The sequence below is a fragment of the Corvus kubaryi genome, unplaced genomic scaffold (genome assembly GCF_017639235.1).
Source record: "Corvus kubaryi isolate FWS band 111438036 unplaced genomic scaffold, C.kubaryi_AGA036_p1.0 137, whole genome shotgun sequence".
NCBI lineage: Eukaryota > Metazoa > Chordata > Aves > Passeriformes > Corvidae > Corvus > Corvus kubaryi.
The window spans coordinates 10,627,081-10,654,715 of NW_024580671.1; the positions used below are offsets into that span (position 1 = coordinate 10,627,081).

Here is a 27,635-nt window from a genome sequence, read left to right on the forward strand (position 1 = left end):
ATTCAAAGAAAAAAACCTTTATACCTTTAAGTAATTTTTAAAAACTTTAGCATCAGGCTGCTGAAGTGCTTGACAGAACTCCTGTGAGAACAAAGAAATACAAAGTAACTAACTGAAGCAATAAAACAACCTGAGATATATTCATATGCAAAGCCATTGATGTTAGCTTCTGTTTTCCCTAATGTACAACCGAAGAAAAGTGCGTTATGGAAAAAAACTTGTAGAAGGCTATGACAGCCCAAGTGCATTCTAGGGTGAAAAGCAATTTGTTTGGTTGGGTTTTTTTTTTTTTTCAAATACAGGATATCTGATTCACTTTTAGCTGAGGAGAAAGAAACATGACTATCTACAAGGAGATCTTCAAGTTAAAATTTGAATTAAAGTAGGAAGATTGCTTAGCCAGTTACATACACTGGACTCTTTTTTTTTTTTTTTTTTTTTTTTTTTTACGAGGTACCTTTACAGTGTCTTTATTCCTTATGATAAATTAATCCTACTCTCATATGCAATAACTGAGTAAATTTTACTGTGGGATAAAAGGAGGTTAAATTTGTAAATATCCATTTCTCTCCATTTAACATTTATGATTGTTAAAGAGTTTTCCAAGTATTTGTTTAGGAGTTCCTACCTGGATTATCTCAGGAGCTACTTGCAGAGAAGGCAAATACTCTTGCTGAAGATACTGAATGCACTCAGGACCCTAAAGAAAAGCAGTACACAATTTTTTCAAGCTTACTTTTTTACAAATGGAAAAATCACAGCCTTATACTGTATGGTGGTCTACATGACCATTTTACACAGAAGTAATGCTTTTCAAATGTTTATGCTATTCTCAGCTGTTAGCAAATAAAAAGATTTCTCAATCTTGGTATTAAAGGTTTGACTGCAATTTGGTTGGTACCTTTTGTTACACAGAAGAAAAATGCACTAAAAATTGCACTGAAATAAGAATTACTATAGAGTTAAACAGTTTGTTACTGTGAACTATAAGAGTCAATTAATTATAGAGGCAGCTCTAATTTCACTGACATTTGGAAGAAATAAAAAAATTAGGTATTAGTATCTGCCTACTGATCCCATTGCAAAATTCAGTAGCCAAGTGCAGATGAACACAGTATTTCTCCTCTTGTAACACTATGTAATCTGCAGTGAACTAAGCAGTAATAAAATGGACTGTCCAAACCTTTGAGCAAAACAAACATTTTGATTAACACTTCAGTTTTTGTTTTCTTTACCTATATTTATCAGATAACTTTCATCACAGAAGGGATCACTGCACAAGCTGGCAGAATACCAACATAACCCAATAGATCTACCAAGGGAAAGTGAACCAACGCTATTAATTCACAAAAGTGACCCTGGAACTAGAACATGGTATACACCTCACATGAGGGGAGAAGACTTCAGATCATTTTTTAGCAGTAGTGTTTGTCCTGGTTCTGGCCCGAACAAGGAAAATTTCTGCAGTAGCCAGGAGGGGTGCTTATTCTGTACCACCTCTCCAGGGCAGCGTGGCAGCAGTTTGAGTATAACTGGTTTTCTGTGTGGAGCACTTTTTTTTCACATGTAAATAGTTTGCTTTTCTTGTAGCCCTTTATTTATATTGGTGCTGTTATGCCTCTTATTTCACTGCTGTTCCCAGTAAATTGTTATCTCAACCCATAATCTTCATCTTTTGTGCCTCCAATTCTCCTCTCCAGTCTGACACTGGGAAAGGGAATGGAATGGGAGGGGGGAGTGAGCAAGCAGCACGTAGTTTGGATTATTGCAGTGGGAACACTAAATTGGGGAACATTGGTCCTAAACCATGAGAGAGCTAAAAGAAACAGTATTTGCACTAGTAAGTTACTTCCTTTACCAAAGCTTGTTTTCCTACAGATTTGTCTCTTCCTTGCTTTTGGGGAAAAAGGACTCCTCAGTTAAAACACAATCTCTTTTCTACCGGTTCAAAATTTCTTACAGTTTTCTGTAGTTGTGACTTTTACTTGCATTTGACAGAAAAGATAGCCTGTAAGTTAAATGATGTAACAAAAACAAACATGAACATAGAAACTATTTCATCTCCTATTAAAACCAGAATACACTACACTCTTTTAGGCATTAGACAATGCCACATTTATTTTTTCCATAAATGTTTTTCATCTAGTCTCCTACACATCAACATATACTTTATTCTTCACACAGAAGTGCTCTACAGTACATCATTAATTGCTCTTTTATGTCAGTTTAATTATACACTGGAAAGTGAAAGAATGCCAATTGATTCGTTTAACACAGCAAAAAAGTGAGCAAATTTTTTCCTTAATGAAGAATCAATATTTTGCATTAATTTACCAAGAGGTAGAACTACTGGATCATGTATCCATGAACAGAATTATGATCATCCTTTTATTTTATGTAACAGTAGAGTAGGAATTCACCCTAGTAAGTATCTAACTTTTAGAAATTGATAAAACCACTAGAAAGAAACCTGTGACAGTTATTCTCTGTAAAGTATCATGACGCTTACCCTTTTGAGATGAATTGTTTTTAACGTCACTGCACATTCTGATAAAGCCTGAAATGTAATACAGAGCATTAGACTGTTGCACTGGTCTACTGGTTCACTATTCAAAGCTAAAGAACCTAATGAGACCCAAAACAAGGGCTAGTTCATGCCATTATCCCTTCATTTTCCCCTCACACAATGCCAAGTCTTGACCTTCAAGGTTTTGTTCCACTCTAATCAGAAAAATTTCTGCACAGCTGAATCCAAAATGAACTAGAGAACAGCCAACTCTGTATGTTTGCTTTCACTGAACATTAGTTAATAAGTAATGCAGGTCAATGTTAAATACTTAGATCTCCAGTTGATTTTGAGCCTAGGTAAACGACAGAATACACTACCCCAATATTTAATAATTAATCATACAGATATCTAAATTTTAAAAAAATCTCACAAAACCTAAGAGATTTTATTTCTGAGATGACAATCTTTAATACCACATGGCTACTGTAGGTTTGTTAGCTTAAATCTGCACCACAAGAATGAATGCAAAAAAACCATCCATAATACATACCAGTACTGTCTGGGCATCTGCTAAATCAAATGTTTGCTTCAAAGGTGCTAAGAAACATGCAGGAACAATGTGCTTGTAGACAAAGTCTGCAAAACCTACTGGTCCATCTTTACCTCCTAAAAATAAAAATAATATTTCAGGTTCTATTATTGCTTCATGGGTAGTAGCAGATGGAAAGGAATTCTGGAAAGACATTCTTACCCCAAAGCTCCACCAACTTAGAAAGAATAATAAAACAAGTCTTCTGTGCAATAGGATCTGGGTAATCCACTGCTCCTTGAATGACAGTGAACAACACACGTTCCACATTCTCTGCACCTTAAACACATTAAAATGAGCTTGTCACTTCAAATTGCAGCCTAAAATGTTTTGGTACTCTTACACTATTTTATATAAATACTGACCTGGAAGACATGCTTCAACTTCAAAATAGCTCTTTTTTGCACAAATCTCAATTATTTTTGGGAAGTTTCCCCTACGATGCAAGACAACTCTTATTTAGGTTATATTTTTTTTTTTTATGTTGGAAATTTAAATTGCTCTTCTGGCCTTTAACACACACAAAGGTGAGGGCAGTACTTTGACCTGTTTACAAATACAGATTTTCTCCTCCCTACCTAAACTTGGAAGAGTTAATTAAAACTCAGCAGCACTGAAGTAGTTATCTTGCAACATATGGCAAGATATTTTTCACACATTCAAAATTTCTGTGCTGCATCTTTGTTTATTTGTTTGATCCCTTTAAAAATTTCTTGGCCCATCGCAACTACCAAGTGTGTCTTTCAAGAAAGCTCTCATCACTAAATGCTACGTTTTCCTTTCCCAGCAGTATTACCACCATTTTAAGACAGGGGAAAGGAATTCTGAGCTCCACTTACCGGATGAGTGACCTTAAACTTTCTGAAGTCCCTAACCATTTTGGTGGAATTCAAATAGAAAGAATCACTTAAAGTATCAAGCGACTAGATATCTGACTTCAAATTCCCACTATGAAAAGAACTAATTTGCATCTGGCCAGTAAAGGTGAGGAAAACCTGGTAACTACATACATACTAAGTCACATGATGCCTTCTACCATAGGTAACAAGACCAGGCAACAGTGATAAAAGTTTACAGGATTTACTGATGTGTCCTTCCAAAAACAGACACAATGAATAGTGGCAGCTGTGAGTGGTCTTGCCCAGCAGTCTGAACACTGCTATACATTGTATAATCTCTAATTCACCAAACAAATACAATGACACATGAAGATGTGTTGTCACTGTTCTTGTCCTAATAGACATGGTGATCACATAAAGCTGAAAAGATCAATAGGAAGAATATGCCTATTATAGCTGGATTTCACAACCCCAAATTCTTGTACAACAGGTAATTTGAATCAGCAAGTTCAACACAGTACTTCCATTAATCCATTCTGCTGTAAGATAGTTAATACTACTTGCCAGGAACTAGGCTAATAATTTTAGTAGATAAAATGTAGGTAAGAATAACCATAGTATTATCCTTGAGAAACTGAATTTCTTACCTTGATTAGCTATGACTTCACTCATTCCACTGCCAGTTACTGTCTGCAGAAAAGCAAAGTAACTCCTCCGTAACATTTGTTTTTCTAAAGCAGCAGACTGGTCATTTTCTTCTGCTGGAAGGAGCAACACCTCAAAAATAGCATGAAGCAGTGGCATAAACATCTGTTGCAGAAAAGGTGAAACCTGTGTCTGTGAAGATCAGAAGAGGGTGTCAGCTCAAAAAGAGAACTTCAACATTTAGAAGTTAAAACTTGAAGGCTCACTACAATTCTCAGCTTGGATTCACTTTTAATGTTAGTAATTTCATATAATTACTTACAACAAAGCAAGTTGCATCAGGGTCACCATAAACATTACTGTACCTTGACTTACACATCACCTATTTTAAGCCTTTTGCACAAAAATAACTAGTCTGGTCTAGCCTCATTTTGAGTAGGAAAAGGTTTTTCAGGATTTTTCATCCTTCTGTTCAGACAGGCAATTTCAAATTTCCTGGGATATCATCTCTAAGATGTTAAAACTGGCAACAGGCCAGCTTTTATAGAACTTTGCTTTAAGGATTACTAAAGAAAAAGTTTTCCCACTGGCATGACAGAATAAACTTGTCACTTACAACACTTTTAGTGAGAAATATACGTAAGGGCACTAAATTAATTATGAATTGAAAAACTGAAGGTGCATGCTATTCAGTCACACCCTAGAATTCCACAAAGAGGCAACTCATACGTTTATTTCTTAATGCTTAAGGCAAGATTTTATCTTTTATCTTCTCTTTCTTATGCCTCTGAAGTATTAAAGGTGAGACTATAGAAGCTAGGATCTTTATTTTACCATGTTATAGTAAGAGTAGTACTGTATCACACAAACTTAAATATTACACCTGAACATGGTATGTGTCCAGTCTTGCCCCTGTGACTTTTATCTTCCACATCTTTCACAGACTAATTATCTACTGTTATCCCAGATTGCCTTTAGCATAACTTGCTAAAAGGACTAAAGTAGTAAGAGTCTTCCTCCCTAGTCTCTTAAATACTTGATTTTTCAAAATTCCCTCTCTGCTCTGAAGATTAGCTACTCCAGCAGTCCATCCACACGCTATCACAAAATGCACTTCTCTTCACTTGCAGCAATTTTAATTTTGCATTCTGCTGGGAAGTTTATTTAAGCTTATTTAAGTGGCTTCTTAACCTTTTCATACAGCAATGAATTTCCCAGACCATTCACAGCGGTGCAATATCCTTGTGGCAGCTCCAGGGAATGGACATGGGTAACACATTTGTAGCTTCATCTGTTTTGCTGGCTTTACATTAGAGCCGTTTGAAACTGGAAGGCTCTCAAAGGTTACACTTCAAGAGCCTTTGCTAGATTATCAATTGACAGTCCTACTGCTACTTAACGCACATCTCGCGTGCAATTTCCAAACCTCAGTGTTTGTCAATCTACTCTGAATAACAGTACTTGAAGTCTCAGTGTTTATTTTTATGCACCACCACCCAGAATAGAGATCTTGTAAATCTATATTCCTCCCTATACACATATTTGATATTTCTGTATATCTATCTTCTGGAAATCACATTATAAGAGATGAGAAAGTTCACTTCAGATTTGTGTATTTTGTAACATTAGCTTAAAACTTCAGTGGAAGGCATGAAGTTAATTGTGTCAATAAAAAAAATTTGCACTGCAAGTAGTATTTTAATATCAAATCCAAAAAATTAAACAATATAAAATTTTAAGATTAATCAAAGAAAAAAAACCACTCATTTAATCACTGTGAGTCCAGCAATGTATGACTGTGATCAAAGACAATGTTTCCCAACAGTAGTCTTCAAAATACACTCATTTATTAATTCTTAGAGTTCTAACATAGTTCTGTTTTTCTGGAACTAGAAAAGATCTCTCAGCAACACTTTGACCCTGAAAAGCTTATGCAATATCATACCTTAAACTTAGCTGTTATTTGGTTTATAAGAGGAATGAATTCTTGAAGATCTTTTGCTTCACAATCTTTAAGCATGTGTTCAGAGGCAGAAGGAATGAATGGAAGAACTTCTTCCTCTAGGCAAATAATCATGCGGTGAAGGAAAGTGCGGACACCACTTCTCAGAACTTCCTTTTGTAATGGACAACTGAGAGCTGGCAGAAATGTTTGTAAGCAGTCCAGATAAACCTCTGAGCATCCACACTGTTTTACAGTTTGCTTATTGCTGAAAGCCTTGCTGGTTCGGCTGTGGAAGCACACATCAAGTTTTACATAAGCTCATGTTCCAGTACAATGAAGAAGCAGTAAAACTGAGAAAAAATGCTTTCCAACCCAGGCACTAAACTGCAATACTCCATTTCATGAATTGGGAGCCAGACAGTGGAAGTAATGAACAGAATATTTTGATATGAAATAGAATCACTTTGGCAGTTTTTGAGAATTAAATCCTAACAATTTACCAAAAACATATGATTAGATTAGCTCCATACAATCCTTTGAGCAAAGAAATAGATGCTGGTTCGTTATAAACTTGCTCAATATTCTCTGTATCTAGATCCAAAACAGACTCTAAGGGGACTTATTTTCTCAGCTATCACAAGAAATTCTACAACCACTGATGATTTTCTAGGTTAATAAAGTAGAAAACTCACTCCCTTCTTCCCAGTAAATCCTTTGTATTTCCCTTTTACTCAAACCAGAAACAGACAGTGTTACTGTGCTGTACCTACCTAGCAAACCCAACAGCATGATTGAGGCAGTCAGCCAGTGCCATCTGTCTGTCCTCATCTTGTGCCATCATCAGTTTTTCTAACAATACTTTGAACTTCTCCATCAGCGGAGTCAACAAATTCCTCATCAGAACCTGTTTTCTTTCTGCAGAGTATTCGCTGTTAACTATTAACACTCCAGCTGTTTCATAAATGAAAAGTTGATCATCACTGCTTAACAGTGCCTGGTAGCCATTTTCCTAAAATAGAAGATAACAGGCATAATTCACTAAGTGTCCTCTATCAAGGCTGTCTTCTCAAAGTTCATAGCCTTTTATATATACCCATCTCTATGCTATACTCCCAGAAACCCACATAAACAAGATTATTGCAGTTAGGTACAAAAGTAAGATGTGCAAGTGATCTCACTCCAGAAAAGCAGGATAACTACTTGTGCTTAAATGTTTGCATGCTAAGCTTACAATTCAGCAAGTACCCAGGCACACTGATGAGTAAGTGCAAGCCTCATTCATTACAAAAACCTGCTGCAAATACTCACAGGAGGAGAAAGTTCCATCAGGTCTTGTATTCTGTTCAGAACATCTTCAATAAAGGGATTCATTTGCTTACTGAAGTAAAACACAAGTACATAACACTACTTAGAAGCACATGTATTTAGGTTTCAAGACATTTTGTTTAAGCTGTGAAGTTAAATGCTAAACTATCTTCTCCATATAGGAATCCCCTTTAAATATCAAAGCACTGCCACAGAAAAATCTGGCTTATGGGTATGATGCCAGTGGTAGGCCAAATAAATACATGGCACAGTGGGAAATAACCATTTCTTTCTTTCCCTCATTTTTATAAACATGCATCATTTAAGTGAAATATTTTGATTAACAGTTGAAAAATAAAAGCATGCTGAAATCTGAGCCATCTCTGAGCTTCTTCCATCTCTATGTTAAATACATGCCTGTGAAACAAGACCAACAGGAAAAGATTGTTCAAAGGACTCATACACTGAGTAAACTTCATCAGTATAAATTCTAAAACTATTCAAAATTTAGTTAGGAACAGGGAAGAGTTACTCTTGAAAGTCTCCAGATCCACTCACACTCAGCTCTGCTTACTGAGAACAGACGTTTATATTGTTCATCAGCTTTAACATCTGATCAAAATATACTAGGCATATGTATTCCACTTCTGTGTTCTGTGACAAATATTTTCACTGCTACATTAGTATTGCACAATAGAACAACCCTGCTAGAGCACTGTTTTGATATTTTACTTCACTGCAGTCCATCTGAAGCCCAGCCTGTTTCAATGACAACTGTGACATACAGAAGTGTTACGTATAGTAAATTCAGTGCCACTTGGATATATTTATTTACTCACTTAAGAGACTTGACAAATCTGGAAAAGAGGTAAGCTGTTCGACTTCGTACTTTGGGACTGGTATGACGAAGACCACGGTGATCTAAAAATGCCATCTGCAATCAATAAAGCATTTCAGTCTTAGAATCCCTAAACAAGGCAGGGGGGAAATCTAATCATCCAATGAGTTAAGAAACCCAGCCTAGTGACCTTCAGAGAACAAGAAAATTTCCTAAGTCTTAAGAACTTATCTAGTCTTACCTAGTTAAAAATGTAAATGAGATGACACTTACTAGTACAGTTGGAATGTGCTGAGGTTCAACAGCAAAGAATTTTTCATATCTAACCACTGTTTCAAAAAATTCCAGGGTCACTGATGTGTGTTGATAGGCACTAACACCAGAAGTCACCAGCTACAAATAAAAGCATTAGCAAGTTAGTATTTTAGCTGTTTATAAAACCTAACTGCAACATAAGTGACATGCTAGTAATTAAGATGAGCCATTTGAACTGAAACATTCCAGTCTTTACTGGCACTTTCAAACAGCTCTCAGAACATGCTTACCGTTCTCATCATGTCTTGTAAAGCTGTAGCTTTAGTAACATCACCAGAGAAGTGAGCACCATGAGATACAGGAAGAGCCTCAGCCAACATATACAGCAGCCTTATTGCTACTTCCACTTCCATAAATCGTGTAGTCTGCCAGTTCCTAGAGAAAGAATATGAAGATCATGTTAGTCTTTAGTACCTTATGAAATAATTACAGTTCTATCATGTTAGTATTTCCTTTTGAGCCTTCTTCAGATGTACAGCATAAATAGAACAGATTTAAATTAAGGAAAACACTGGAAGGTCCAGGCAGTAATTCAGGATGCTTCTGAAAGACTTTATCCTCTAAAATAGCACATCCTCATCAGATCATCACCAACTTTCTTTCATCAGTTTCAGCTTGAAAGCTACAGATTTCTTATGTGCTTATTTAGGTACAAACCCGCTTACTATGACATATGGACAAGCCATTCAGCTTCACATAAGTAAGAGGCTCAGTTAAGGTACAAGGTACCCACAAACAATACTGGATTCCTATTTGTACACACATAACTGTCCTTCTAGCCAGGGAACTAGTAACGTTTCTTTGCTTGCATGCAGTTTCCAGGACTGGATCTACTTTTTTTTTTTTTTCTTTTACAAAAATACTTCACTTAGATTTTTCCCCCCATCCAACCTTGTTTTCCTGATAAAAGTAATGCATAATATTTACACCTCAAGGAAAGTCTTATGAGATGTGTCAAAGTGAACACCTGTCCAAACAGCTGTGTAGGTAAGTGACAAAGATCAAGAAACATCTCTGGGAAAGAAAAGCTACCATTTAAGGTTACAAAATGAAAGCTTTTTCTTTCTGAGGAGCTGAATAACTGATTATACAAAGTCATATTTATCATTAAGTTGTAACGAGCTCATTCTGTCAATTGACTTCACTTTGCTGCATCACACATTTCACTACAAACTGATGGTTTACAAAAGGAAAATAAAAACCAAACCCCAAAAAGGCATCATACAAAACAAGTTATAAACCCCAACTTACTGAAGCGTAGTGTTAAAAACTCTGCGGACAGATGCCAACAGTAATTCTGGTGAAACCTGAGCAAGTCTGTCCAGCAACAGTTTCAACTGTTTTCTGTACTCCACAAACATTGCTTCATCTTCACCCTACCAAAAAAAAAAAAAAACCGCATTCACATCAGTTAAGTCCTTATTTTCATGTTTAAATTCATCCACAACCGTTTTAGACAATTACACCTAAAGCAAAAACATGTACCTACAAAACCAGTTTAGTACACTCAGAGAATTCAATAATGCTCATCCAGTGCTCTTGCAGCATAACAGCAAGCTCCTTTTATGGCTGGTTATAAGATGTTGAGATCCACTGCATTCAGTCCAGAAACATACTAGAAAGGCTTTCCAAAATGAAAACCAGCCAAACTACAAGAAAATGCTCTTGGCAAAGCCTTATTGACCCAATTCTTAGAAATTGACTCACTCCTCAAAGACATGCTTTCTCAGCATCTAGCTTAGTTTTAAAATTGGACTGACAAGATTTGTAATGGACTGGATATAGTTAAAGTTAACCCTTTTAAGATTATAGCTCTCTGAATAGCCCGGGGCAAAGTAAGTCTGTCGCACATACTCCATCATTGCTGTTGGCTGACAGAGATGTTAAGCATGGAAGGAAAATGAAATCAAAGACCTTACCCCACCTTTAGCTTATTTTTGCAGAGCTTTGACCATCTCCAGTAGCTCAAGCAGCATGTCTTTTGAGAGTTTCATTACACAATACTTCTCAAGTATTTTTGCAAGATAGAACTGACATGCAGAAACATGCAAATTTGCACTGTACAAGCCACCTCAACAGCTATGTTTAGTTATCAGCACAGCTGTATTTGCCTAGGAATAGCTCTGTACAACCACAGCCACAAATACTGTTAACTCAGCTGGCTTGGATATACCTTTACTATGTTGTTTTGTTCTATGCAGGCATGCCTAGAAGCTTTCCAGCTAGGAAAAAATCTCAGCCCATGGACTCTTGCTTCCTACCTTTAAATATTTAGTCTATGAAAAATACATATTTTAGAAGTGTGATCAAGTTTTACTACATATAATTAAGTTGCACATGTGTTTATTCCGATAACACAATACCTCATTTTCAAAATTATATTCTTCATCGTATGTCAACTTCTTCATAACAGCCAACATGATTGCCTAAGATAAAAACAGAACAGTAAGCACAGAAGCAAACAAATTATAAGAAATAACAGTTAAAAATACTAGAGTAAAAAAAACATTAAAGCTAGTGTTATGTGTTTACAAATATTTTTAATCCCTTTCAAACTGTTATTTTCAGAGATTTAGCAGAAGTTAACAGTCCAAATCAAAACAGATGGATTACATCCAAACAATACACAGATGTTATTCCAGACAGACAGCATAAATGCTCTGGACCTCTCAGTCTCTGATAGTATTATCTAGCTTTATTTCCTGCTTGTAATTTGTGCTGTTCAGTTCACACTGAAAATGATCAAGATGACTGATCTAGGCAGAGGAAACAAAACAGGCTGTCCAAGATACTATTTTAAAGGGATAAGTCAGCTTAGCTATAACATCAACTTCTCTAATAGCTCATAGTAATTGGTGTGGGTAACATCAATGTCTATTCAGTAAGTGTTTTGCTATCTTTAATATTGCTGTTTCAACACTGCTTCAAGAAACGGTGCACTTTACTGTAGTACTTATAACTACTATCCATTGCATGTGGTAAATACTTCTGATTCAAGTCTTTTAGTCTAGTCATTGTCATCGATGTCAATAAAATAAATCATTTATATATTTGGGTTGCCATCCTTAATCCTGCAGAACAAAGTTGCAAAAAGCTTCAATTACGCTTACACAATCCTTTATACATAAACCATTGACTAAGTCTGGGAGAAGGACTGGATCCAGCTGCACCTAGACTCCTCTCTGAGAAGTTCAGAAGGCAAGGGGGCCTTTTCTGCACCTTGTCTCTCAGTGGGAGGGTCTCTCTACACCTTGCCCATGACTTGCAGCAGCAAGCTGTCTGAATAATTAGAGCAATGAAGTGCAACATAACCTTAGTAGTGCCTGTTGATACATCCTAAAGCCGATATAAAGGCTTGATCTTAGCTCTACTTAAGTCTGAATGAAACCAAATTAAAAAAAAAAAACCTTTTGACAAATAAATAATGACTACTATTTTTCATTTTAACTGCAAAACCTGAAATTCATCAACACCGAAATGGACCAGTGAATTAAATCTAAGTTACTGAGGCGAAATTCTTGGTCATCTTGCAGAAATAGATACTTTGACACCTTGTGTCAAAGTGTCACCTTGACCTGTGAGAATTGTCTGCTTCTCTGTAACAAGTGTTATTAAAGAATTAGAATAATTGCAAAACATTAACACATTATAGTTGTAGCTGAAAATGTTTAGAAGGGCCTGTCATTCTAAGAATTAAAAATGTGATACTGCTGATGAGAAAAAGCTTTGCAACTTCAGAGGCACAAGAAACAAGCCCCCCCTTTTTCCTGTTCAAATAACGAACAAGTTGGAAGTGTAAACTTTAAAATGCAAAACTTTAAAGGAATGCTGCTAAGCACAAAATTTAAAGCTTAAGACAAACAACAATAAGATTTAGACTATTTCGCATTATTTTATTATGAGTTGGATGAAAGAAAAAAAATTGTTATGATTACTTCTCAGTTTAACAAAAACCCTCAAGAAGTGCTCAGTAAAATTAAGAAATAATTGCAACATGAAAATCTCCATTATGAAAGCAACTTAAACCAACATATTTCAGGGCAGTAACTTATTCCAACTTTTAGTATCTTAAGTGTACTGCAGTAGTAATATCATTTGATGTAGCTGTCAGAACAAAAGACAGTCACAAAAATAAAAAGATTCAGTGTTATTATCAAAGTTCTCTTATTGTGTTACCTAATCCAATTTAAACAGACATCAGACAAAAGGACATCAAGATAGTCTACACCATAATCATCCAAATTCAACTTTTCACGTTACAACAGGTACAGAATTCAGTTTTCTTTGTAAAGGAAAAGGAATCACACCTGTTAGCTGTATGAACTTACGAAATAACTGCACCAATCTAACCAGTTCAACATCCAAATTAGTACATCTACATTGGTGCAGAACAGTCAAAGAATGGAAATAGAAGGACTGGGCTGACAAATTCATGTAAGTTTACTATTTCCAAAGCTTTACTTATTAAACTTAATGTTTTACATATAAACTTAAGATTATCTAAACTCAAGCACATAAACTTGAGCTTAATGTATATTTGATATAATGTTTAACATATAATTGCTCATAATTACAACTGTTATCTCTCAATTGTTGCTTCTTTCTTAAGCTTAACTTCTATTATTAAGGGTTATATTTATGACAACCCTTCCTAGATTTCTTCCAATCCTTTGGAATTAAGGCAGGTTTTAATAAAAATAAAAAAACTTCAAGAAAACAACTCTTCCCTGTTGATTTAAGAGTATTCTGTGAACAGTATAGCCTGCAGAGGAGTTTGCCAACATATGCATTAGGGTTGTTTGGGAAGACCAGCTCTAAAATAGCTTTCATCTTCATACACAATTCAATATAGGTTTACTATTTAAAGAAACAAGTGCAGTTACTTAGCAGAAGATGGAACATACTGTCCTTACTTTTAATTACTGTCACATACACATTGAGGCATATAAATGAAATGTGATTTGTTTCAGCAAAATGAAATATACCTATCCAATGTGTCCTTGAAGTACAGAATCTGTAGTAAAAAAAGAAATACCTACCTCTACATTAGCTTTTTGTTGGTCTGAAAGTGCAGAAAGCTGTAAAATAAAATTCAAGTGTTATTTTTTTGTATCCTAACTCGGTCATTACTGTCTAATAGGAAAAGAAAGACTTGCTTTTTTAACAGCCATATGATCTGCAAGCCTTCTTTCCCCTTAACACAAGATTTAACTAAACTCCTTCAGATCTCTAAACAATACTATGGAAATAGCATGACCACAGGCATTAAAGATACTGAATACTAATTAGTCAAAAAACCTATTTTTCAAGCCTGTTTGCACATAGTATGAGACATTCACACAAAAATCAAATAAAATCATGTCAGAATGGGTGTTAAATTGAAGCCAGACATATTTACTTGTTTCAGGATGTGAAGGTAGTCGTAACAAAAGCCAATGATGTTAGAAGAGATGTCATCATCTTCATGAATTAGAAGTTGCAACATTAGGGCCACTTTTGCTTCAATAGCTTGCAGAGTGTCTTGAGCACTCTTCATATCACCATTTTTTATCAGTTTAGTCCAACTAGCTATTAATGCTTGCCCCATCCCATTGACCAGCTTAGAAAATCTGGCCAGAAAATCCACATCATCTTCCTGCAAGAAAAGACACCTGATTAAAAATACTATCAGAGCTTATGTTTAAATAACATGAGATTACATACAGACTGTACTACCCATATCTAGTATGTAGAATTAAATCAACGCTTGTCTCCTAGCCGGAAGCTACAATTGCCTGGTTCATTTTCCCCTGGGAATGGAGAGAGGAAAAAGTTAAAGCAATGCCAGATTTGACTGTCCTTCATTACACAACAGTAGCTTGCTTCATCTCTTCAGATTTGTTTCTCTCTTTACAGCAAGAGCAGGATCAAAATAAAAGCGGTAGCACATGCCTACCATAAATTTTAGGCTGTATAAGAGGAAAACCTTTTTATGGGAAAACGTCAAAGAATTAACAGCTGTAGGTCACTTCAGAAATACTGATAATGAGTACCTTTCAGTACTGCCTGTAAGAGAGAGTTAATATTAAATACTTCTGGCTTGTTTTTGCAGAAATACATTGATCAGAATTGAGACATACCCCTAAAGCAGTCACCTCAAAGAGATGCTTTGGTCTCTGCCATAACTGTACAAAAGTGAAAGAATAACAAGTCTCCCTAAGAAAGACTGAGGTAAGATTTTTATTAGTAGGAATACAAATTTGACAAAGGTTTCAAAATTAAGAGGTAAAAGCCTTGCAATCTAAGAACTACAGCTTCATAAGGACTGGTTGTTCTTTCTCCACAGCAGGTAGTGAACAGCTGTTCCTTAAACATGGCAACTGACAGGGAATGTGTGCTTACTTAGCAGGTATACTTTTCCAGCTTACAGATAAGCATTTCAAGCCTCACGTTTGATGGTGCACACATGCAAAACAGTATACGTGTCCTTAAGAAAGTTCTTTCTCCTAATTATGCATAGAATTTTTTAGGGTGAGACATTAGATCAGCTATCTTGGCTACAATACCTATTACAGAATCATTCAGGAGGGCAGATTCAAGACAAGGAAACACACAAGCAGTATTAACAGTAGGCACAACATGCTTTAGGAGAGGAACAGAGGAGTTACATAATACCTTGTTTCTAGAATGAAACACAGTGTGTTCAAATTAATAATGAACATTAACAACAAGCTCTTACATTTAAATGTGAGAAAACTGTAAGAAGTGTTCAGCTTTGATGCAAAAGCACAAGTACTTCCCTCTAACCTATGGACTGTTTTATAATTTTCTGTGCATCTGCTTATTTAAGAACTGTCAGAAACCTATGACTCATTCCTATTGTTAAAAATCAATACACAAACCTGATCAATACTGAAGAGGCCAGCAGACTGCAACACTTGACATAAAGACTCAACCAATTTTGTTTTATCAATTGGGTCCATTCCCTTATTTACAATTTCAAACAAACAATCACAGGCTTCTTCCCGGAGAACTTCCACAGACATGTGACCTAGCAGCATATTTATAAACCTTCAGAGAAAAAAAAGTTTAGCTTTATATGTACAAAGTAACATTGTATAGAAGCTTTATATTATTTGTGTGCTTATTTACAATGATCTCTTTTTATAAAACAGTGTCAAAGTCTATTGTACTGACAAAACTCAACATTTTATACATTTTAAAGAGAACACAGCAAACTGAGTAGTGTTCAGTTTAGCCATTATACCAGCTTAGCTTGCAAAAACAAATCACTCTCCTAAAATTCCCAAAACTCCAAAGATAAAGTATACAAGTCCTTCAAAGATTATTTTTAATTCTATATAGTCAGCACACTACCAAGGTTATTTTGCAAACCTTTTCCATCAAAACCTTCTTACCTTTCATTGGCTATCAGGCTCAAATCTATCCAGGATACATAAGCTCCAACTACTTCAAGGCACTGGCATGTCAACTCTGAGTTATTATATTGATAATTTTGTAAGATTTGGTACCACGATTCCACCAAACTTGGAATGCACTGTTCCCTCATAGTATCTTTTAATAAGGTGTTCCTACGAGCCTCCTATCAATACAGAAAAAGTATAAATCAGTCTTGTCATAGATTAGCATCTTGTCAGATTAGTCGCATTTTTGTATCCACTGACAGACATCATATGTCATAGCAAGATAAATAAATCAGAAACCCAGAGAGAATGCTTTTTTTCCCTTTCCAACAAATAAAACCAAAATATCCTAGGTTTTCCCTTTTTTTAACCACAATGCCCAAACACTGAAAAAAAAGGCAGAAAAAGAAGAGCACCTCTCTAGATCATTAAATGGACTTTTCATGTCAGGACCCCTTAAAACATGCACTAGAAAAAAATTAACATTTTAAAATGAGTCAGTCTAGCATTACATTGGCAAACTCGGTTGATTAATTTTTGCTTGCAAGCTTTCAAGCAAAACAAAAAATTAACTGAAAAGTATGAAATCACAAAAAGCATTAAACAACATATGGCTTTTGGATTTAAACTACCTAATGTGTCTAAGGCAGAGCTGCCACAGGAAAAAAGCATATCTATTATTAGAGCATATTAGAGCATGCTGCTCTAATTAAAATAAGAGAACTTCTTAAAAATTTAAAACAAGTGTTAAGGCAAAATAATAACTTGCCTCTGATGTATGAACAACATCCCGGTCCACCAGCTCAGCATCGACAGCCATCAGGATTCTGAGGTACATATCCACACCTCGTGGATTAAGGTCAACTACTGACAGAATGTCAAAAAAAAACTTGGGCCATTTTGTGAGATACTCAGTAACAAAAAGCAATGCAAAGACTTGTGCTGCTTTGTTGCGAATAAAAGTCTTCTCAGGCTGGGGATTCAGCATCTGGCAGAAACAAGACATTTCATCCGTATGTTCTTAATAAATTAGAGAAGAATCGTATGGGTTTGTTGAACTCTCTGTAGTGGTTAATGTAGTACCTCTCTTCCTGGCTGAGACCAATAAATAAACCCTTACCTTTCCAAGGAATTTGAAGAAAATTTGGCTAAATGGTCATGCAATAGGGAAAACGTTCTCTATGGGCAATACAGTCCTAAGCCTTTCATTCAGTACCAAGACATCAAGTGTACTACTCAAAGACTAAAAGGTCACTTGTCAGTTTGGTGAAAGTTACAGTCCTCCTGCAGCTAGCTTGTGCCTGTGTTAGATGTTAGTGCTAAGAAGAGTAAGGCAAGTTCCTAAATCTAAGGGGAAAAAATAAAATCTGTCACTACCAATCTCCTCTCCTTTCCCTTTTATAAACTCCTAAGTGGAACAGTTTGGTACAAAGCAAAAACCAATTATATTCCATTTCCTATTGTTAAGTTTTCTACACAGCAACTATGTTAATCTTCAGTGCAGAAGTCAAATGACAACTATATAATGACAGGTATGGGCAAAGACTTGTATAAGCCCAGTGGATGGTTCTGCTGACTGCAAACCCCTGGGTGGAGCTGATACTACAAGTTTGGCTACAGTAATTAATTCCACAAGAAAGAGTATTCCATACTCTGCCATGGCACTAAGCAGAGGAGTGATAAACATATGCCAGCATTCTAAGTAGACAGGAGTTCTCTCAGGAGGGTCTTAGAAACAGAATTACTGCTCCTCCTCCAGACACTCAGACCATCAGGAATCTGTATGATACCTCTCTAAAGGAAACCTTATTTCACACATAATTGATTAAACCACAATCATTATGTGATGCAAGAGTTATGTATTTAGTAATAAGTTCAGGCATGGACTTTTCTACAACACTTGATTTAAAAAAATTTCTCACAAACCTGTAACCATCAGATACCGAATATCTTCAGGAAGCCATCTTTAAACTCAAATGACAGATTAAACATTTAGTCCACACTCAGTGCCCTATGTCAGCCTAAAAGCCTAACATGTAAGACTGCTGTGAAGGACATACGTACCTGTGCTTGCAGCCATGTTATGAGCGTTTCCCTAATTAGCTGCTGCTGGACTTCAGTAAGTTCAGAGTATCTGAAACAAAAAATACTGAGGTCAAAATGGAAGGGTGCTTCATGACAAAGACCAACACTTAGTAAAGCAAAAACTCTTATATGGTATATAATGTTCCACATTCATGTAAATGGACAGCAATTTACAAAGCTATTTGCGCGTTAAAATTTTGACTCAAAGGCAAAAAAAATGAAAAACATTTTACCCATAGTAATGGATCACATTTTGAGGCATTACTGCCTCCTGTGTTGGAATAGAAGCTTGAAATTTTGCAGGAAGGCTGCTCTATCAGGGACATGACCTACGACCCTGATAAAAATACACATTTGACCATAAGCCAAGGGGGGAAGGAAGAGACATATGTATATGCTTGAACTTGTTTACTACACATTGAAGACTAACACTAGTGAGTACAAGAAGTCCTTCACTGATCTGACCTACACTACATTTATTATCAGACTTGTGTCAAAAAACCCAAGGAAGTAATTCTGATTTATGTCATACACAAAGTCCCAGCAAATTTTGACATTATATGCAGCCCACCTCAAATACTACCCATACCTCTGCCAGGACTAGCGAAGCTGAGAATACTCTACTGCAAAGAGAGTTAGCTATATGCTTGTAGAGTCCTTAATAGGAATGACTGCTGAATGGGACTCCAGTGTTCCTGTCACAGCCAACTATTCATTAGAGAGGAAAAAAGCACCCCACCAAAAATGTTGGAAGAAAATAAGCAGCAGGAAAGCAAGAGAAAACATACTGCAAGAAGCAGGTGACAGTAATGGAACAAGCAGAGGAAAGTGGACAGTGAAGTAAAATTAGATAAATAAAGTCTTTAACATTTGCACTCATACCTAGCTAAAAATCAGCCAAAAAAATACATCTTACTCTGATCTAAACTCCTGACCCACACGTTTGGTGTACTACAAGCATTCACAATGACATTCAAAGATTCCATGTTGCTCAATTCCAGACCAAAGGAGCCCAAAGTGATAAAAAAAATACAGTTATGCACAGTGAAATTTATATTATTAGAAAGTATTTTTCCCTAGAATTATGGTTCTATGAAACCACCAGTCAGTGAAAAGACTTTCTCAACTTCTCTGCCATGGTTATAGAATAGGGAGGGCTCTGTCTGAAGTCCAGGACGCTGTACAGAGGACGGTTGCAAAAATCATTGAGAGTAGAGAGTAAAGCTTGAACCTCCAGACAGGAACAGCTAAGTCTCAAGCAGTCCTTGCTAACTAGCTCTGCACTGGGCCATACCCAGGTTTTAGACTAGTTGAGAGCAGAGTATGCTGCTCAAAACCTCTCCAAGGAAAAGGTAAAGAAATACAAGAAAGCTCTCTGGACCAGACTACAGACACCTCATCAACCACAACTAAGCAACAGATACCATAATAAGTTTATTTGCAAGCAGAATAAAAAGGGAAAATTAAATGGATGTATATGGGCGGTGTCAAGAAAAATTACTCACTTGAACTTAACTTGATGTTCCAGAACTTGAAAGCAGAAGAACTTGATGTGATCATCACTAGAAAAGAAAATTCTGTTACTGGAAGCAATATGGTACACATTTCTGTGAAGAAAAAAAATCCTCAAATATTACAACCAGATTGCCCCTCTGGCACCAGAAAAAACCAAAATTGCTGCTACTGTTACATCAAAGCAAAATGAGCAACTGTTACACTAATATTTATGTTTGATACTAGTCTTTTTTTTTTATAGCCACCTAGTTGTTATGGTTTGATTTCAGTATTGAACAAACAAAACTACAATACCTACTGTATCCCGCCCTCACAAAAATCTGTCACGCTTCAATAGTATGTTCAAGGCCCACTACTACACTAAGTGCAAGTTGTACACTGCATCTTAAAAACCAAAGGTAAAAAATTGAGGTATAGATTAAGAATAGACATTCCACATGCTCCATCATCCACACCACTTTTTCATCTTATTATCTACAACTTACAACAACCATAATGTACATTTTAAAGATTATAATTTCTAATATTATGTGGTTTTAATTACTACACATTCTCCTGGAGTCAGTAGTTTTGATAAATCATTTACAAAAAAGCATTCACTGTAAACTACTGCTGTTATTCAGGAGCTATGCACCCCTCAACTTCCTTCCAATTTGAATTATTCTGTAAAACAGTGACAACCTAGTATTTTTGATGTAAATACATAACTATGTGCAAAAATAGTGGCGGTTACACACTCTTTGCATCTTGAAAAATGGGATGGCCTACTCCATAGAACAGGGGCAAGGAACTACTTATGAGATTACTGCATATAAAGTCTATAATCTCACAGTGGGCAACTTTTAGCGCTTCTTTTCCCCTGGATTTCAAACACCAGCAGTCTTTAGGCTACTAAACTATCATGGAGTTTAATTTATACATTGTTCTTCCTTGAAAGGCATTATACAGAGGCCAGAGATCAACTATGATACTAAAAATAGTATGAAGATCATATTAGCTTTCAACAATTTTTTGTCTATTATGCTGCACTGCTAAATCAGACCCACATATATTACTAAAAAATAAGAAAAATAAGAAAGTAAGAAATTACAGTTACATTACCTGTATATACTCTGAGCTAATGCTTCTGCACAGACTTGCCAAGCATCCTGAGATATCTTGAGCTGCTCAAAGTAGGCTAGTGCCTGCAAAAATTGAGGTAAGTTTTGCTTAAAAAAGAGCAAAGCACATAGCAATACATCTCATTCACACTTGCCCTCATATTTAAACAGCTCTTCTTCAAAAAACCAACACTATTTGGATACATTTCAGTGGTCCCTAATCACCTTAACACTGAGTGGGTTTTTTCCAAATGCTAATATCATAGGTACCCATTTCATATTCAATACAAAGATTTTTGTTACTTGAATACAGAAGTCATAGAATCAGAAGTGTTGAGGTTAGATGGAACCTCCAGAGATATAGTCGACTAGAGCAGCTTGCTCAGGGCCTTTCCATTTAGGTGGAAGTTCACATCCAAGTTAAAATTCCTTCCACAAACTCTGAAGATGTGGTGATTTAGATTTTTCACTGAAAACAACTCACTATTTTTGTTGCACCACTTTGCATGTATTCAACACCCCAAACTCAAAAAACACTCGAACACTGACGACCTGGACAACTGTCAGTTTATGAATCTTCTACAGAAATTGAGAAAACATCTAGCAAATTTTAGATAATCGAGTTACTTATCAGGACTTCTAAACAGTTTTGACAACAGCTAATTTGATTTAATTGCTTTAAGACTCAGTGTGGCCTGTAATACAGAACAGTAAAGCAAGTTTCGAAGCAGAGATTAGATTAACAACATTATTTCAATTCTATGAATGCCTGTATTTCAAGGTGGAGGTTTGATTGTTGGACATTTTTAGGGGCTGCTTTTTGCATTAGTTCGTAAAGGTTTCCATTCACCAAAGTCATCTCCCAAAGTAATTATTCAGAAGTAAGTTCTAAAATAAGAATTCACTTCCTGTAGTTAGTACTAGTGATTTTTTTATCCTTAATATATTGTTTTACTAGAAATGGTTTGATACTTCCCTTATGTTACATCTTACATGATAGTGGAAAAGGCAGGTCCCCTTCTGCTATGAAATATTTCAAAACTGGGCAGACTGCATAGTTAAAAGGTTAATAAATATAAAAGCTTCCAGTTTTAGTGATATTCTATTAACAGATCACTAAAGATTAGCTATATCCATCCTTTTAAAAAGGACAAATACCCAGAACCAACACATTTCACAGGCTGCTTAGCAAATCAAACCACATTTGTAACTGTTTTAAACATTCTAGGATTTGTTTTACAAACATAAAACCATGGTATTAACATCCTTGTTACTGAAAGATTTTACTAGAAGTTACTTTGTAGACAGTTAAATCAACATGGTAATCAGTAAGCAGAGATAATTACTCAATAAACAGTTATATAAATAATAATTTCTTTTCATAAGAGCATCTCTTACGCAGTAAATGTTACCCACATACCATGATCACTTTCTTAACCTAAAGTAACACAAGCTTCACTACAATTAAACCCACACATTGCATTAAAAAGACACTAAAGCTAGGTAATCCATTAAAATTATAGTTAAAAAAATTATCTAAGAATCAACAGGCCAATTTCAAGCAAATTGTTTTCTGTGGCTGATTTTCATTCCATGAGAACCTATGTAAGGAGTTGAGCAACAGCTACAAAGAATTGAAAAAACTTAAATAGTCGGAGTCCAGAAAAATAAATTCTATGCATGTTAAGTGCAATTAAACTGAAATGCAACAGAATTGATAATACACAACCCTCAGCCTACAAGTTTGCAACATGGCTTTGTTTCGTACTTGCCACCACAAACCCTATGCACTGGCTTACAAAATAAACCCACCAAACCCCGTCAGCCCATGAAGACATGAGAATTTTGCACTGCAATACCACCTCCAGTTATTAGAGAGAAAACGAATTAATTACATACTCTTTGTCTGAAGTCTGCATCAGCATTTGGGTTTAGCCCTAAAAGGGCTTGTTCATCCATCTCTATTGCTATACTCGTTGTTTCCTGTTCCTAACTGCTTTGCCCACTTCTTCTAGAGGAGAAAATACAATCATCTGCAAATAAAGAAAGTTTATTTGCTCAGCAGAACTAGAAAAATTAAAACCAGGACAGCAACAATGACACAAGTTGCCCCACAAACCTCAAACAATGTACTCCAACTAAACATGAATGCACACACTTCTGATACAGCTATCAGAATTCTAAATCCTTTAATCAACTTCTCACAGTACTATATTTTGTACTGAATAAGGAAATTTTAAAGTCTTCATATATTTCAGTTCTCTTGAAAACTTAGTTAACAGAAAGATGGCATTATGTATTCAGCTGAAAGGCTTGAATTTCAAGCACGCAGGAGTTTCAGCAAGATATGACATACACATAAATCTACTCCTTCAGTGAAAAACCACAGGTTGTTTCCCCCCGCCACAAAACTGAAAAAAGAACCAAACCAACAAAAAAACCACTACTAAACTCCAATATAGTTAAGATGCTTCATAAACCCACTTACAAAGTATTTCCCATGGTGGGGGCAAAGTCATTAGGAGGTCTTTCTTCTAAGGCAAGCACATACAAGCATCTTAGAAATTAACCACAAAATACACCATACTGAGTTGTTAACAAAAGCTTTCTGTTCCTACTGATGGGTGCTGATTTACTAGCAATGATTTTTATTTAGGAAATTCAGTGTAAAATTAACAAGTGAGCTAGACAACTGTTCTAAAGATGGCTTGCCTCTATAGGTTGTTCCACAATGCACTAGCAAAACACAGAGAATTAAAAAAAAAATTAAAACTTCTCTGTCAAATACTAGGATGCTGTTAAACAACAAGAGGGGACAAAAATCCATCCATCCTTCACATCTCTGCCCCACCTCCCCCCCATGGTAACATAGTTAATTAGGCTGAAATCAGGCCTTGTTACATAAGTATGTAGGAGGTAGAGGAAAGGAAGAGACAAGAGGAAGAGATGAAATACAAAGGAGCTGTGGTTTGAAGCTGCCTACATACCCATGGGTAGAACTTCGAATTTCTTAGTATTGCATCTCATGCATGCTCTACTGTTCACCCTCCCCCACGGGAAGAAAGGTGGCACAGTGACAAGCAACAGCAAGCAGAACTGAAAAGGAGAGCCCAGAATTTAATGTGGTTAGAGACTTTTATAGAAGAGTCAAGACAGAATACACTATGCCAAAGTGGATAATGAAAAGCAATTTAATAAGTAAAACTGAGTTCATACAAAAAAATTTGCAGGTTTCGGCAGTATAGAAACCAGAAAGTCTGGAACAAAGCGATGACTCGTGGCAAAAGAAGCCTCACAGACTGCCTTAGTCACAGTGATCCCCCTCAGGGGCAGAATCTTTAGGGATTAAACTTGCTGTGCTGAGTCTTCTCCCTCTGCATTCCCAGCCCCCAACCTGTTTTCTGCATAATCAGTATCCAGAAGAGCCAGATTAAAAAAAAATAATAAAATGCTCTAGGGAAAATGATTTTTTTTTAATAGCATCTTTTGATTAGAGTCTGGTCCATAGTTACACAACTATTTAATATACAGAAGCATTTTTTTTGCATATTTGCCTGCTGATATCAGCACATTGCTATCTTTTTGGCAGATGATTTATACCTGGGTGACAAATTTTGCTATTAAAAATAACATGACTCAAACATGTATTCTCTCCACTTGTCATGCCAGTCAGTTCTACTCATTTTCTAAATGCCTCATGAGTGTATTTAAAATTTCAACTTCTATCATATAGCCTTTGCTCAGTTTCATCTTGACTAGCCAACTTCAAAAGACAATCAATGAGATGAAATATTTGAATAAGCCTCTTGCAAAAGCTAATAAAATAGCTTTTCATGCCTCATGGTTTTACTTAAGCAGGTAGCTTTTCTACCACGAATCTATTTAACCAGCCAATTACACTTCAAAAGCAAAACTGAACTGTGATTTCAATAGTACTAATAATTCACAAAATGCATTGCAAAATGCACTTAGCTATAGCATCAAGTATGTCATTAAACCAAGTTTTATTTATAAAACCAATTGATAACATCAATAGTTAATATGCAGATGTGCAGAAAGTATTGTCTTATTTACTTAGAGATTTTTTTGTTGTTGTTAAGCAGTACACCATGTCGGGTGGCAAACTCATCTTACAGTAATTAGGAGGATGCAGCTCCTTACCAGTGAAGTCATACAGGTATGTCTCATCTTTATTCCCTTTCCCCTACTAAATACTTAAAAATGCATTTAATAGTAAAGATTGTTTTCATAGTGAGGAGGAGGAAAAAAAAAAGTCAACCCACTTCAAGTGGGGAAGACTGCCCAATTAACAGTACAAATGTTGTCAAAGTGTGTAACTTCGATCCAGATATACCCCAATAGTGAAAGAATGAAAGCATTCAGGGCATTTTAACTACAGATGCTAACCACGGGAACAATGTGCAATTAAAGAAAGCTTCATGTGCAGCAGTCATTTTAAGTATTTACAAGATGTGATAGCACAGGGGGAGCCAGTGGCGTGCCTCATTTGAATTTCCTCAAGTTGTCTCTCTAATAAAACAAAGACATTAAAATTCATCTTCTACCATCTTTTTTGCGGTTTTGCTTGCTGCAAACCTTGGGCACATTTACAGCCTCTGGGCTCTAGACCCTTTACACTGACCCAACACGCGGTTAAAGCCAACAGCTGTGTAACTTACTCCTACTTCGACAACTTTTCAACTGGACTAGAAAAGTTTTTCTTTCTGAAAGTAAGATTAGGCACAGTTTTACTGGCAGGAATTCCCCGTAAGGAGTAAGGCCTCCTTGCCCCCGACCCAGACTCGGTCAGAGCCCGGTCTCCTGTGGCTGGGAAGAGCCAACGCCGCTCCGCAGCGCAGCCGGGGCAGGCGTCGGGAATTCACAGCCCCCCGCGTCCAGCTCGGCGGCGTAGCTGCCCGCTTGTCCTTAAACCTCTCCAACGCCGTCCCAGGCCTCTGGGAGCGACCCAGCCCTCCCACCCGCGGCGGGGACCCACCGCTCCGACCACGCCGGGACCAGCGGAATATGGAGGTGCGGGGAGGTCCCTCCCTCCCCTCACGCTGGCGTCCTACGATTTCTTCCTTCCCCCACCGGAACCACAGCGGATGGACAGCCACCGAGGCGGCAGCTCCCGCAAACAGAACCTCACCACAGACTGCAGCGTGTATTACAGAGAAAAACAGATATTTTTCGTGGCACCCACATGGCGGGACCGGCGGGGCCCGGCCGGCTGCGGCCCCCGCTGTCCCCCAGCAGCGGGGCCAGGCGGACACGGAGGTGCCTCCCCCTCTTCCCCGGAGCCCCTCGGCTGCTGGGGAGGCGGCCCCAGGCTGAGGAAACAGGCCGGGGGACTCGCAGGAGCCCGCGGGCGCCGCCAGCTCAGCCCACACTGCCCCTTCCCCCCCGGGCTGAGTCAGCCGCACCGCGTGTCGCATCCTGCCCGCGCCCCCCCGCCGGTACCTTCCCGGTCAGTGCTCCATCCCCGCCGTCAGTGCTCCCGCCCACCCCAACGGCTCCGCAGCCGCCACGAGCACAGGGAGCGAAGCAGAGCGGAGCCGGCCGCGCCGCCTCGGCTGGCGGCGGGAGGAGGAGAAGGAGGGGGAGAAACAGAACCGCCCCTCTCCGCCAAGCCGGCCGGCCGCGGGGCACGCCGGGATGTGCCCCGGCCGCGGGGCAACCTGGGAGCCGTAGTCCCACCCCCCACCTCGGTACGGCCGACACCGCTGTAAAACCGACAGCACCGGCGGAATAAACTGCGGCTGTCCCAGCCCGTCCCCGAACTGCCTCCAGCATCTGGAAATCATGCTATGTTGGCGGGGCGGGGCTGGGCCGCTGGTGCGAGCTCCGCAGTAGCGGCCGCAGCGACCTGCTTGGGGACGCGCACAGGGCAGGGCCCGCGCTGGCGGGGGCTTGTCCGTGAGGAGCGATCTAGTTATGTCTGCACATGTGGCACTGGGCACCTGCGCACAGGGCTCCGCAACGCAGCGCCGTGTACGGGGATTTGCGTCATCACACGCCCGCGTGGCCGTCGGGCCAGACTTAAAACCGACCTAAACGCGAACAACTGCATTACAAACCCGTCCCAGCCGCGCTGCAGTTGCACTATCTTTCAAGGCAAAACCCACTCCTGTCCCGTGGCTACGACAGCGCAGCTCTCAATGGCGTGAGGCGCCCAAAGCTCGAGAGACACTTGCTTGTCCTGCCAGCAGAGCCGCTGCCCGCTCACGGTGCACCGGGGAGCGATGGCCCGGCGGGACCAGCCGCAAAACAGAGGGATCCCATGGAACTGAGTGCGTGGGGGCGATCCGCAGGAGCAACCTCACGGTAGTCAGCGACCTCGCTCTCCCAGGGGACGACGGGCGAGAGAGATTCCCCCGACAGCCCTCCGCTCCCGGCTACTGCCCCGAGGGGAATGCGGTGCCTCCGCCTGGAGCCTCCCTGCCACGTCCTCCGCGCCAATGCCAGCAGGGCTGGCGGGAGACGGAGTCACGCACAGCCAGCTCTCCTATCGGGACCATGCAGGCCCGCAGCGTCGGCGATGGGAACA

The 27,635-nt window shown here is 38.1% G+C and overlaps 1 protein-coding gene across 6 annotated transcripts in view; it reads right to left on the reverse strand.

The window, feature by feature from the left end:
* Positions 1–27,629, reverse strand: part of XPOT (exportin for tRNA) — a 28,656-nt gene extending 1,027 nt beyond the window's left edge. The window contains exons 1-25 of one of the 6 annotated variants that reach the window (XM_042017862.1): positions 27,166–27,629; positions 24,076–24,184; positions 22,988–23,121; positions 21,090–21,172; positions 19,979–20,035; positions 18,453–18,522; positions 17,158–17,376; positions 16,383–16,567; positions 15,867–16,035; positions 14,384–14,620; positions 14,025–14,063; positions 11,349–11,411; positions 10,237–10,361; positions 9,216–9,360; positions 8,944–9,063; positions 8,672–8,766; positions 7,836–7,905; positions 7,298–7,536; positions 6,528–6,813; positions 4,585–4,774; positions 3,261–3,377; positions 3,060–3,175; positions 2,510–2,557; positions 629–700; positions 25–81 (exon numbers count right to left, since the gene is read on the reverse strand). In XM_042017862.1, coding sequence (XP_041873796.1) covers positions 25–81; positions 629–700; positions 2,510–2,557; positions 3,060–3,175; positions 3,261–3,377; positions 4,585–4,774; positions 6,528–6,813; positions 7,298–7,536; positions 7,836–7,905; positions 8,672–8,766; positions 8,944–9,063; positions 9,216–9,360; positions 10,237–10,361; positions 11,349–11,411; positions 14,025–14,063; positions 14,384–14,620; positions 15,867–16,035; positions 16,383–16,567; positions 17,158–17,376; positions 18,453–18,522; positions 19,979–20,035; positions 21,090–21,172; positions 22,988–23,047 — 2,862 coding nt within the window. In that variant the 5' untranslated portion in view covers positions 23,048–23,121; positions 24,076–24,184; positions 27,166–27,629. Of the gene's footprint in view, positions 1–24; positions 82–628; positions 701–2,509; positions 2,558–3,059; positions 3,176–3,260; positions 3,378–3,454; positions 3,535–4,584; positions 4,775–6,527; positions 6,814–7,297; positions 7,537–7,835; positions 7,906–8,671; positions 8,767–8,943; positions 9,064–9,215; positions 9,361–10,236; positions 10,362–11,348; positions 11,412–14,024; positions 14,064–14,383; positions 14,621–15,866; positions 16,036–16,382; positions 16,568–17,157; positions 17,377–18,452; positions 18,523–19,978; positions 20,036–21,089; positions 21,173–22,987; positions 23,122–24,075; positions 26,024–26,548; positions 27,138–27,165 lie in introns of those variants that run through there. The other 5 variants (XM_042017864.1, XM_042017863.1, XM_042017860.1 and 2 more) reach the window with 5 other exon arrangements.
* Between the last annotated feature and the right edge of the window lie 6 nt (positions 27,630–27,635).